The following is a 14,048-nucleotide window of genomic DNA, read 5'->3' as shown; positions in this document are numbered from 1 at the left end:
TGCCTTTGGCTATGGCTAACACTTCCCTTTTCTCTTCCACAAAGCATCCATCGCCATCATCAATTGTACCATTCTTGTTGGTACTTCTTGCTTAAGTTCTTGTGGAAGCCTAAAAGCTTTTTCTGGGTCGCCTTTACACATACAAGCATCAGGATATTTTTTGAGGAAAGTTCTCCACCCTCTCCATCTGGGGTTGGGGTGGAACCATTGTGGAACTCATTTCGGAATATAAGCTTAGACAAGAACCGGACGAAGCTGAAGAAGTTCAGAGCAGCTGTTAAATAAGAGTGTTGATTTAACGGTTAGCTCCAAAATGTCTGCACAATAGAGTGGTTCATTTATGTATATAACCTTGCAGATCATCTTAGTCAAAAGTTTTCCACACAGTGAAGGAGTAATTTCCGATCAATGTAGAAATGCTTCTATATTATCCAAATATGCAGATGGTGTTTTTTCTATTCTCATTAACAAATACATACATAAGTCGACACGGATGAGACGGATCACTATATCACAAAGCTGACATTGTATTTTTGTTTACACTAAGATATTGTTATTTGATATGGTTTTTTTTTTTATTTCATAATTATATTATTATTATTATAATTATATAAATTTCGGTTTTCATTTTATGCGAATCGAACGATTATATCATATACAGGCCTGTTCTAGTTTCCACTCGCAAGTGAATTTGATAACATTTGCGGATTTCCCTTTAACATAAACGAATTTCCCTTGGTGATTAAAGGAATTTTTTTTTAATTTCCCATAAATTCCCAAACAAAATCAGCTGGTCGCTTTCAACAAAAGAGATTCCGTTGTCTAAGATTTGCTAAAAGGGGCTGATCAAATTTTGGCCCGCTGTTGTCTCCATCTCATAGATAGTAATTAAGCACTAATTTAAATAATAAAATCGAAGGAATAAGCATTAAGACAGGAAATAAACATTTTGAAATATTTGTAATTGCAATCAGCTGTTCTGGTGGCAAAATGCTCGAAAGTAGAGTTGCCGAGGGTTTAGAAAAAATGTCCTTCGCATAAAATTTAGTTCAGTTTGTGGATTGAATTGGCTGGTATTTTAAAGAAAAACACTTTTTCATATACTTTACCTAATAGCAGATATTTTAATTGTAAAACAACATAAAAAGTAATTGTTCGAAATTAATCTTAAATATATGCCGTTTTTTTTTTGAAACGCTGACAACCCTTAAATGGTCCCTCTCAAATACGACACAGCGGCAGCGGATTTGCAATAATGTTGAAGGTTAGAATCGAACCGATTTTAAGGTGCACCCACAAAATAATTATTTATAAATCAAGTATGTTAGTATTAATTAATTCAATTATGCAATAATGTTCCCAAAACTTCAAGGAATAAAATACAATTAACATTTGTAATATACATAATCGCATTGTATTTTAAAATAATTAATTTCTGATTTTGCGGATTTGAATCCGCCGGCCAAATGGCACACGGAAAGTTTCCGTGCGTTTCGTCTGCAAATTAACAGAGACTTAACAGAGGGAAATACGAATCCGTAAAAATTTTTCGGAAGTGCACACTAGAACAGGTCAGGGAAATCCGAATCCGAATAAATTTTGCGGAAGTGGAAACTAGAACAGGCCTGATAGTTATTATTATCGGTAAATATGTATAAACATATAAAACTGTAATTATGAATTGTATAGACATAGCTTATTGTTTATTTTATTATTTCTTTTGGCATTTCTTACTGTAAGCTTCAAGGGTATTTAAATGAAAAATATTAAATTTAAACTTTTCTTTTATCTATTTTCAGAAATTCTTTTTAAAAAGGTTGAAACAGAATTAAACCATGAATCTATTAAAAATGTTTTTGTTATGATTAAACTATACATAAAGGAATCGAGAGAATAGTGTATCTTTTTGTAAAATGGAAATGTCAAAAGAAATACATATAACACTTGTGGTCCTCGTGACTTTGACCTTCAGCATAACAGTGTCGAAGCAAAAGGGGCTAAGTACCAACGGTCAGGACACAGTCTCCGTGTCCCTGCCCGGCGATATCGTTCTTGGCGGCCTCTTTCCAGTTCATGAAAAGGGCGAAGGAGCCCCTTGTGGGCCAAAAGTATACAATCGTGGAGTTCAACGTTTAGAAGCGATGCTTTATGCAATTGATCGAGTTAACAATGACTCTAATATACTACCTGGAATCACGATAGGCGTCCATATATTAGATACTTGCTCGAGAGATACATATGCCCTCAATCAGTCCCTTCAATTTGTACGGGCTTCTCTTAACAACTTGGACACTTCTGTGTTTGAGTGTTTGGACAGATCAACTCCACAACTGAGAAAGAATGCATCGTCGGGTCCAGTTTTTGGAGTTATTGGTGGATCGTATAGTTCGGTATCATTGCAGGTGGCCAACTTGTTGCGTTTATTTCATATTCCGCAAATATCACCGGCCTCTACTGCTAAAACCTTGTCCGATAAGTCACGTTTTGATCTGTTTGCCAGAACAGTGCCTCCAGATACATTTCAATCGGTAGCTTTAGTAGATATAATCAAAAATTTCAACTGGTCGTATGTTTCTACAATACATTCAGAGGGATCTTATGGTAAGTGCACACTATTTCTCATTTTTACAAACAATATTCAAACTCTGCCTTCCCAAATTTGTTTACTAATTAAGTTCTCTAAGTTTTATTGTTGGTTACTCTTTTTTTAATAACAGTTTAATAGAGAGAGTAAAGTATCTTTAATTTTCTTTTTTTAGGTGAATATGGCATCGAAGCTTTTCACAAAGAAGCCAATGAACGTCACGTTTGCATTGCGGTCGCTGAGAAAGTGCCAAGTGCAGCGGACGATAGGGTTTTCGATTCGATTCTTAGTAAACTTCAAAAGAAGCCCAATGCTCGCGGCGTTGTGCTATTTACCAGAGCAGAAGATGCTCGACGTATTTTACTTGCGGCAAAACGTGCTAATTTATCACAGCCCTTTCACTGGATCGCTAGCGACGGTTGGGGAAAGCAACAAAAATTATTGGAGGGATTGGAGGATATTGCTGAGGGCGCTATCACCGTAGAGCTGCAATCGGAAATCATTGAAGATTTTGATCATTATATGATGCAACTGACGCCGGGGACAAATCAGCGAAATCCGTGGTTTGCTGAGTATTGGGAGGATACTTTTAATTGTGTCTTGGAACCTGAGTCAGTATCGAATCTTAACAAATCTACTGGCAGCAAGTCAACACCCAAATCTAAAACCATATGCGATGATAATTTACGGTTATCGGAAAAAGTTGGGTACGTTTTCTTTATATCCCTTATCATTTAATTTAATTCCCTCTTAATTAACTTTGAAATAATTTGTTTAGATACGAACAAGAATCAAAAACTCAATTCGTTGTGGATGCTGTATATGCATTTGCCTATGCACTAGACAATTTGCATAATGATCGGTGCAATATCCAAAGTGATCAGACGACGGAACAACGAAGGCATCAACCACATAGCGAGTCGGTGTGGTACCGACCAATATCAACAAATACCAAGTCCCAAGCCTGTCCTGAGATGACCAATTACGATGGCAAGGACTTTTATAATAATTATTTACTGAACGTGTCATTTATAGGTATTATTATTTAATTTTTGACTCGACATTTCTATTAACTCTCTTTTTAAAAAGATCTTGCTGGCAGCGAGGTTAAATTTGATCGACAAGGCGACGGATTGGCTAGGTATGATATTTTAAATTACCAACGGTTGGAAAACTCATCAGGATATCAATACAAGGTACAAGTCGTTTCAAATATTTATGAATATAAGTTACATAAGTTGAGTTTTTCCTAACTCATACATAATTAGTTATTAGTTATTAATATATGTATTACTAGCGACCCGTCCTAGCTTCATCAGCGATTGCGACACATAATTTCTCAGATTTGCCAGACAAAGATGATTCTCCTGTGTGGATTTTCTAGAATGTTGATATCTGTTTCTCCATTGCATTTTTATACCCTTGCAGGGTATTATAATTTCAGTCAGAAGTTTGCAACGCAGCGAAGGAGACGTTTCCGACCCTATAAAGTATCTATATTCTTGATCAGCATCAACAGCCGAGTCGATCTAGCCATGTCCGTCTGTCCGTCTGTCCGTCCGTCCGTCTGTCCGTTTCTACGCAAACTAGTCCCTCAGTTTTAAAGCTATCTGAATGAAACTTTGCATATAGTCTTCTATATACTCTCACTGATATATATGTCGGAACGGGCCGGATCGGACGACATATAGCTGCCATACAAATGTTCGATACATTTTTAGAAAAAAAAATTATAACTTGGCTGTTTTTCAAAATTTTTGCATCATTTTTGGGATATGGCCATTTTATATTATTCCAGAATTTCCGTAAAAATTTAATGAAAATCGGACGACTATATCTTATAGCTGCCATAGGAACGATCGGAAAATGAATAGGAAAAAAATTATAACTTTGTTGTTTTTCAACATATTCTTATCTACTTTTAGATATGAGCTTCTTTTATTAATTCAGAATTTTGGTAAACATTTTATGAAAGTCGGACAACTATATCATACAGGTGACATATTAGCGATCGGTAAATGTAGAGAAAATGTAAAGCTGTAACTGTCAAGCTGTAAACATAATAAGTATAGGTAAAATGTTATGAAACTCTGTTTAGTGTCGGTTTTCGGCATTATAATTTATAATATTAATATGAAAACCAATCTGCAAGGGTATACAAACATCGGCGTGCCGAAGTTAGCTTCCTTTCTTGTTTTGACTTACGTTTAGCGGTGGATTCTGTTTCTCCGATTGCAACGCATAAGCTTTTTGATCTTGAAGACGACCTAAATTTTAGAAGATGATCCTCCAATACGTCATATTATTAATATTCTCGCTGGCGTTAACTTTTGGAATGTTTAGATGTTTTTCTCCTACGCATTTTATTGACTAGTTTTAGACGTTTTGATAAATTCTTAAGAGGTCTTGGACCAAGTTATTTAAGTTCTAATAAGGATATCTTTTTTTTCTGGAAATAAATATAGGCCTGTTCTAGTTTCCACTCGGAAGTGAATTTGATAACATTTGCGGATTTCCCTTTGACATAAGCGAATTTCCCTTGGTGATTAAAGAACATTTTTTAAATTTCCATTGAATTCCCAAAAAATTTCAACTGGCCACTCACAACAAACGAGATTGCTTTGTCTGAGATTTGCTAATAAGGGGCTAATCAAAGTTTGGGCCTCTGTAGTCTAGTTTGAATTGCAAGCAGCTGTTCTGGTGCCAATTTCCTCGAGAGTAGAGTTTGCCGAGGTTGTAGAAAAAGTTTCCTTCATATAAAATTTTTTTAGTTTGTAGATTGAATTGGCTAGTATTTTAAACAAGAACACGTTTTTATATACTTTAAACTAATAGCCGATCTTTTAATTGTAAAACAACCTAAAAAGTAATTGTTTGAAAATAATCTTAGAATCTTTTTTGGAACGCTAATAACCCTTGATTGGTCCCTCTCAAATAGGATACCGGGTCGGGGTATTTGCATAATGTTGAAGGTTATAATCGAAACGATTTTATTGTGCAACTACAAAATAAATTTAAATCTTAATTCTAAAATATCAAAGAATAAAATACAATAAACATTTGCAATTTACCTAATCGAATTGTATTTAAAAAAATGAATTTCTGATTTTCGGATCTGAATCCGCCAGCCAAATGGCAGTCGGAATGTTTCCGAGTGGTTTCTCTCGGAAGTTAATAGAGACGTAACAGAGGGAAATACGAATCCGTGGTGATTTTTCGGAAGTATGGGGGTAAGGGAAATCCGAATACGAGTAGATCTCGCGGAACTGGAAAGTAGAAATGGCATACATAGCATATAATTACTTGATTTTGTTAAAATTGAAAAAAACATTATTTTTAAAAAGTAAACAATATTTTTAGATTTAAAATATCTAATATAATATAAATATAAAATATATGTTAAATAAAAAAATATTATGCCTATTTATATTAACTAACCTATTACATAATGTATTTACGGTTTTACATGTTCAGATTTTTCATATGGCAACAATATGATATATGAAGTTGTCCGATTTTTACTTAAACTTAACTTAAAACCGAAATTCTAAAATAATACAAAATGGCCATGTCACATAGTAGATGAAAATATGTTGAAATAAGTTATTTGTCTAAAAATATTCCTATCTTTTTAATGATATAGAAATGATCATCAGTGAGCCGCCCCCCTTAGCCATAAATCTGCAAAGCGCCTTTGTAGTCTCAGTCGCTCGCTTTTTCGTGTCTTGTATGTGCACTGAATGTTAGCTTTGAGTCCAGTTTAACTCCTAGTTACCTCTGTTACCGCCGTAAATTAGATTTCAAATCTTTAGCCGGGTGATAAACGGTGTGACCATCGAGTTTCTGATCACGCAAAAATTAAAGGTATTTTTTCCTGGAAATGTATCTGGCCACTTGAGAAAGCACCGGCCTGGGAAAAATGCAAAGTTTTTTTTAAAGCTGCGCATTGTTTTGTAAAACCTAAAAACTTAAAGTGACTGCTTAACTGCTTGTCGAACAATTAATAACCCTACGCCAATCATCCGTGCTATCAACACCTTCTGCGTCCTTAAGTTTTCCCCTAGCTAACAAGAGCTCAGTTTTCGTCCACCAGTTTCAGATCGTCTGAGTTCAGCCAGCTTTTTACACATATTATTACTCATTACTTGCGTCAACTTGCGCTGTGCGTTCTCGGTATTTAGAGCTGTAATGACTGCGACTATGTCGTTTGCCTACCCCCCGATATTCATGTTCTCAGGGATACATAGGTGGAAAATTTCTTCGTAGCTGATGTTCCATAACTATGGTCTAAGTATTGATCCTTGTGCGGCTTCTGAAGTTATCTGCATACATTTCTCCCCTGCTTTTGTTTGATGCAGTAGTCGTCGGTTATTATCCGCATCAGTTATCCTGAGATTTAAAATCGTTTTTTTTAAGAGGATCAACTATGTTGTAAAGCATTTTTAACGTCTAGAGTAGCTTGGAGTACTACCAGTCTCGAGACGTGGTTGCCCTGTTGGCTGCTGAGCACTTAGTTTACGACTGCTTGGATTGCTTCAATGGTCGATCTGCCTGATATTACAAATTGCTGTTCTTATTGCATTGAAGGATCACCATGAAAATTCCTCTCAAACGCAACGGTGGTGTATAAGACACAAATTGTCAGGAGTATTGACACACCAGGACACTGCAAACTTCGGTCAGTCTGAGTAGTCTGTGGATACTTCCAAAATTCCGTTTACTGCCCTGCTAACAAAGAGTACCGCCATCCAAAAAAAATGTGGAAACTGGAGAAAACCATACTGGCAAACTAGAGAGACTGTGTAGTCTTCAGGGAGCTGAAGAGTCGATTACGATGAACGGCAGCTACTCGCCAATAAAATACATAAAACAAGTACCATAATTCAAAAACTACGGCAGACGATCACTATAGATCTTCCGGATAGCAAAGCCCATAGCGTGACAGACATCCTTTTCAGAGAACTCATCAAACACCATTTTCACCAAAGATTTGCAACAAATTACTTGCAAGGCACCGCTATAAAAGTGCAGTCAGGTAACAGCAAATTTTTCATTGCCACTGTCTACTGCCCACCTCGCATTACAATCTCTAAAGGCCAATTCAAGCGAAGCATGAGCAATAAATAAGACTACGCTTCCCCTAGTAGCCCCACATATCGACCAGCAGACCCCAGGAAGATACCAGATCTAATTGAATCATCAAAAATGCAAAACTAATATATGTATATTGAGAATCTCTCGCCAACCATTATGAAGGGGTCACCCAGATCTAAGCTCTCCTATTGAAACCGTCACCCCAATAAGAAATTCATCAGGAAGCTCCTGGAACTTGTGAAAACTAACTACACTCAAAGAATGCGCATCAGTAAATATATCGAACTGAAAATGAGAGATATTGACAGCATCACACAGAAACACAAAGTAATAGGTATAGGCGTTCTTAACGGAACTGTTTTGCGCTCTCCATTTGGAGTATTTTTGCTGATAAACCACCGGTGTTTATTTAAAATGTGTGTTTAAATTTATTTTTTTTTTTTTTTTTTTTTTTTTCGCGCGGGGTCCCGCTTCCACCTCCCGCCCAACCGACCGAGGGGCGCAGCCGTGTGACGTACGGCACGAATCGCGAACTAGATAGACGCGTTAGAAGGAAAGACGAAAATGAACGAGGAAACATTAGAGAACAAAATATAATATAAAATAACTAAATCTAATAATCTAATAATCTGATCTAAAAATAAAAATAAAAATAAAAAAAAATTAATAAAGACGCATGCAAAATTATTGCTACACTACGAGATAACTACTACAAGTCATGCAAAAATAAATAAATAGGTAAAATAAAATAAAATAAAATAAAAACTCATGCAAAATTAAACTACGGTGCTACACTACGAGCTAACTCTACAAGTATTAAGGTTTTTAATATAGACATACATTAACCTATAAATATTACCATATATTAACCGTTTCATAGTTACAGTTTTACATTCATTTACATCTTTAGTTCCTATGTCAGTTATATAATATAGCTTAGCCGGGTTTCATAAAATTAAAGCAGAAATTTTTAAATAAAAAAAAATTGATCCAATAGTTTCTATGACAGTTATCCGATATAGTTTTTCGATTTATATACCTACAATTTATAAAATAATACAAAATGACCATATTATAATTAATTATAATTTTTTTTTTAACATTTGTCGTCATATCCGGCTCTTTCCGACATATGGGCATTTCCATGGTGTCGCACGCGACATTCGTACGCATTCAAAGCAAAAAAAAAGTATTTTATTTTTATTTCTTTTAAAAATATTAACTTATAGCTCTTGTCTAGGGCTATAATTGGTGTTAGTGTTGACTTTGAGTGTATGCTCAAATTTAAGAAATTTAAGGGTTCGCACGCGACAAAAACAGATGTCACTTTACGCGGCGAGCTGTTTAAACACTGATTTTAGCGAGACGGCTGGGAATATTTTAATGAAACAAATTTTAAAATGTTATGCGATAATGTCATTTTCATATGCTTTAATTTACAATCAGAAATTTAGCGTAGTTTATTTTTTATTGAATTTTAATAAGGTGTCGCACGCGACATTTTTTATCATCATACTTTGCATGTAATTTTTACTATTATAAGTAAATTGGAAGAGCATATATCCATTTTATTTCGACTTTTTGCATTCTTCTTGTGATGTTAGTAAACAACAGTCAAAGCATAATGCCTCGGTTTGGATGTAATTATCAAAAGAAAACAGGCCCATTTTTATGATGTTTTTCATCAAAATAATGAAAAATCGTGTTTGCGCGAATATGCATTCGAATATTTCGAAATTTGTTTTAGAATATGATAAAGCCCTTCAAATTTAATCAGTTGACCTTTTCCTAATGTTTCTATGTTGAAAAAAAAAACATTTTAGAGAAGTTTTAGTTTTTTGGCCGCGGTTGACATTTCTGTGGAAATGCCCATATACATATATCAGTGAGAGTATTCAGAAGACTATCAGGCCTGTTCTAGTTTCCACTTCCGCAAAATTTATTCGGATTCGGATTTCCCTGACCTGTTCTAGTGTTCACTTCCGAAAAATTTTTACGGATTCGTATTTCCCTCTGTTAAGTCTCTGTTAATTTGCAGACGGAAACTTTTCGTGTGTCATTTGTCCGGCGGATTCAAATCCGCAAAATCAGAAATTAATTATTTTAAAATACAATGCGATTATGTATATTACAAATGTTAATTGTAATCTATTCCTAGAGGTTTTGGGAACATTATTGCATAATTAAATTAGCTAATACTAAAGTACTTGATTTAAAAATAATTATTTTGTTGTTGCACCTTAAAATCGGTTCGATTCTAACCTTCAACATTATTGCAAATCCGCTGCCGCTGTGTCGTATTTGGGAGGGACCATTTAAGGGTTGTCAGTGTTTCAAAAAAAAAAAAAACGGCATATATTTAAGGTTAATTTCGAACAATTACTTTTTATGTTGTTTTACAATTAAAATATCTGCTATTAGGTAAAGTATATGAAAAAGTGTTTTTCTTTAAAATACCAGCCAATTCAATCCACAAACTGAACTAAATTGTATGCGAAGGGAATTTTTTCTAAACCCTCGGCAACTCTACTTTCGAGCATTTAGCTACCAGAACTGCTGATTGCAATTACAAATATTTCAAAATGTTTATTTCCTGTCTTAATGCTTATTCCTTAGATTTTATTATTTAAATTAGTGCTTCATTACTATCTATGAGTTGGAGACTACAGCGGGCCAAAATTTGATCAGCCCCTTTTAGCAAATCTTAGACAAGGGAATCTCTTTTGTTGAAAGCGACCAGCTGATTTTGTTTGGGAATTTAAGGGAAATTAAAAAAATTTCCTTAAATCACCAAGGGAAATTCGCTTATGTTAAAGGGAAATCCGCAAATGTTATCAAATTCACTTCCGAGTGGAAACTAGAACAGGCCTGTATATGTAAAGTTCATTCAAATTTGCAGACATGCAAGGGTATAAAAATAAAACGTAACGTGAGTACCTCGGGACACTTATCCCTAAACTAATGAATTAAAGATTTTTGGTATCGGATTTTTTTTGACAGTTAAGAGGTACACCGAAAACCAAATTTTTTGTCGGGGATTTGGGAGATTACTTATAGACCTTTAGAAACGGACATGGCTAGATCGACTCTTCTTTTGATGCTGTCAATAAGTCCTTCAAGCTCAAGACGCTTTTGTAAGATTTGTTATCTCGGCGTTCCTTAACTCAAATGTATAGTATCTAGCCGTAATTATATATAAAACAAGCTTAAATGCTTTACTTACATATATCTAAAGTCAAAAACTGTTTGACGCTTTTTAGGTTATTGGAAAATGGTTTAATGGATTGCAGCTTAATTCTGAGACAGTTGTATGGAATAAGGAGGCGGAACAACCAATGTCTGCTTGTTCCCTGCCATGTGAGGTTGGGATGATAAAGAAGCAACAGGTAATATTTAATCAATTTCTTTAAATATTTACTATATTCTATTCATACATAGGGCGACACATGCTGCTGGATTTGTGATAGTTGCGAGTCATATGAATATGTCTTTGATGAATTTACATGCAAGGACTGCGGCCCCGGACTATGGCCCTATGCTGACAAGCTCTCTTGCTTTTCTCTCAATATTCAATATATGCGATGGAATTCGCTTTTTGCGATTATTCCCATGGCTATAGCCATCTTTGGGATTGCCGTGACATTAATAGTTATAGTTTTATTTGCAAAAAACCACGATACTCCTCTGGTCAGAGCATCGGGCAGAGAGCTAAGCTATACTCTTCTATTTGGCATACTCGTCTGTTACTGCAACACATTTGCGCTAATAGCAAAGCCCACAATTGGTTCGTGTGTACTTCAAAGATTTGGCATTGGGGTTGGGTTCTCTATAATCTATAGTGCCCTACTCACGAAAACCAATAGAATTTCAAGAATATTTCACTCTGCTTCCAAGTCAGCCCAACGCCTTAAATATATAAGTCCGCAGTCGCAGGTTATAATAACAGCATCACTGATCGGTAAGATTAATATATTTATATATATCTTATATACAAGACTGTTATACATATATAGAAGACTATTGAGTGTGTTCAGTTAAGCGGTATTCTTGTTACATTTTTTCAACAACAAATTATATGAGAGTGACTCGTTTCAAAAGAAAAGCAATACATCAATTGGTATTAAATTAAAGTTATTTCGGGAAGGTAAAAAAGGTAAAAATTCGTGTTTTCACTTTTTTAGCGAACATTCGAGTTTTTGTTTTGCGCTCCGAATTTTTGTGTTTTTTTTATGTCTCAGTTTAATTGTTAACATACAATTTTTAACCTATACCGTTTTCCTACTGTAAGTGCATGTGCCTTTCTGTGTTTAACTAATTTAATTTTAACAAACTCTTTTAGTTTTGTGCCCCCCTTGGTGTTGTTCCGTTAGTTTCTCAACGCCGTATTTTTGTTGCTTATAGCTGCGCTTAAGCGGTTGTAAAATCTCCTTACTCTTTGCTCTGCAGTCTTACTCTCCCGCTCTCACGTTTTAACGGCACTCCCTCTTGTGATGCGGTCTTATGCGCTAAGTGACTCGACTTGACGAGACGTATTGCTTATATAATTTCCAGAAAATTGCCATGCCTGTCGTGAGGTTGAGAAGAATCTGTTATCTTTCACGCAATTAAAACAGAAGGGGTTTCCAACGTAACTTTCAAACCTATGTGATTTACACAGACTTTAGCAAAGCATTTGACTCGGTTAATCATTCTCTTCTTGTAGTGAAGGTTGACTTAATTGGGATTCCTGATGATCTTCAAAGGAGTTTGAGTTATTTGAGTGACAGGACTCAAAAGGTTCAAATGTTCAAATTAAAAATGAAAACGGATGACATTTGCACGTGTTACTCCGCAGTTTGCCACTTACTGTTTTTGACGATTTGGGTGTTCGCCTAGACCCTAAACTTTTGTTCTCTGAACATATTTCTAGCATGGTTAATAAAGCCAGAGGCATGCTCGTTTTTATTAAAAGTTCGTCGAAGGAATTCGATTTCCCTTATGTAACGAAGACTTTTTTTACTGCCTTTGATATAAGTGACACTCTTCCCAAACTTAAAACCTAAATACTTTTAGAATTAGCTCATGTATGTAGTGTAGTGCTTTTTTCCCCGCTTTCTTTCTAACGCGTCTATCTAGTTCGCGATTCGTGCCGCTCGGTCGGTTGGGCGGGAGGAGGAAGCGATACTCCGCGTGAAAAAAGACAAGACAGGAAGCTAGATCATAATTATATATATTTATTTTTACAGGTTTAGAGTTACAAGTTATGATTTTTTTTATTAATTTCGCGGATCGTTCATATAGCAGCTATATAAATAGGGTCACCTCATAGGGTCGGAAATGTCTCTTTCATTTCGTTGCAAACTTCCGACATAAATTATAATACCCTGCAAAGGTATAAAAAATATTAATATATATAATTACATTTATCCACAGCCATACAAATATTAATCACGATGATTTGGATGGTTGTAGAGCCACCTGGAACGCGTTTCTACTATCCCGACCGCACAGAGGTGATACTAAAATGCAAAATACAGGATATGTCTTTCCTATTCTCTCAGCTCTACAATATGATTCTAATCACTATTTGCACGGTATATGCAATTAAAACAAGAAAAATACCTGAGAATTTTAATGAATCCAAATTTATTGGATTTACCATGTACACAACATGTATAATATGGCTAGCTTTCGTGCCGATATACTTTGGCACTGGAAATTCCTATGAGGTATAAAATATAAAAAATAATATATATACATTTTAGACTTATAATTAATTGACTTCCAGATTCAAATTACCACATTGTGCATTTCAATAAGTCTCAGCGCTTCGGTGGCCCTAGTTTGCCTATATTCACCAAAAGTCTACATTCTTGTATTTCATCCAGACAAGAATGTACGCAAGTTGACAATGAATAGCACAGTTTACAGGCGATCGGCAACAGCTGGTACTGGAGCCGGCGGAGGAGCTCAAGGCGCACCGAATAGTTCAGGATTTAGTCGGACTCAGATGGGTGGAAGCAGCACCACCTTGCCTGTTCAAGGAAGTGCGGTATGTGGTGCTATGACCTCTTCAAGCGTGCAGCCTATACAACAAAATAGCCCAAAAATTAATGAAAAAGTCTCAAGTCCTATCGCCGAATTCAGCAATGGCGAATATCTGGTTGAAGATGAATTTGAATGTGGAGGGTCAGTCTGCAGTGGTCGATCAAAAAATTAAGACACAAAAGATATATATTAAAAAAAAAAACAATTCTTTTGTAAAACAATTAGGGGAGAGTGGGGATAGGTGAACCATGGGGATAGATGAACCACTGCAAATATTTCACCTTCTGTCAAGATTTTGCCATCTATATGTGTGTTGCTTACTTAGTCGATATCCTAACCTCAC

The 14,048-nt window shown here is 35.4% G+C and overlaps 1 protein-coding gene across 1 annotated transcript in view; it reads left to right on the top strand.

Annotated features, from left to right (window-relative positions):
* mGluR (metabotropic Glutamate Receptor) overlaps positions 1 to 14,048 on the top strand; it is an 18,652-nt gene extending 4,604 nt beyond the window's left edge. Inside the window, exons 2-9 of the mRNA XM_070287754.1 lie at positions 1,800 to 2,601; positions 2,760 to 3,291; positions 3,363 to 3,619; positions 3,674 to 3,780; positions 10,939 to 11,064; positions 11,117 to 11,636; positions 13,091 to 13,386; positions 13,446 to 14,048. Of these exons, the coding sequence (XP_070143855.1) occupies positions 1,914 to 2,601; positions 2,760 to 3,291; positions 3,363 to 3,619; positions 3,674 to 3,780; positions 10,939 to 11,064; positions 11,117 to 11,636; positions 13,091 to 13,386; positions 13,446 to 13,877 (2,958 nt within the window). The 5' untranslated portion in view covers positions 1,800 to 1,913 and the 3' untranslated portion in view covers positions 13,878 to 14,048. The remainder of the gene's footprint in view (positions 1 to 1,799; positions 2,602 to 2,759; positions 3,292 to 3,362; positions 3,620 to 3,673; positions 3,781 to 10,938; positions 11,065 to 11,116; positions 11,637 to 13,090; positions 13,387 to 13,445) is intronic.

The sequence above is a fragment of the Drosophila kikkawai genome, chromosome 4 (genome assembly GCF_030179895.1).
Source record: "Drosophila kikkawai strain 14028-0561.14 chromosome 4, DkikHiC1v2, whole genome shotgun sequence".
Lineage (NCBI taxonomy): Eukaryota > Metazoa > Arthropoda > Insecta > Diptera > Drosophilidae > Drosophila > Drosophila kikkawai.
Note: the sequence above shows the minus strand (reverse complement) of the source record. Positions and strands in the feature narration are given on the sequence as shown.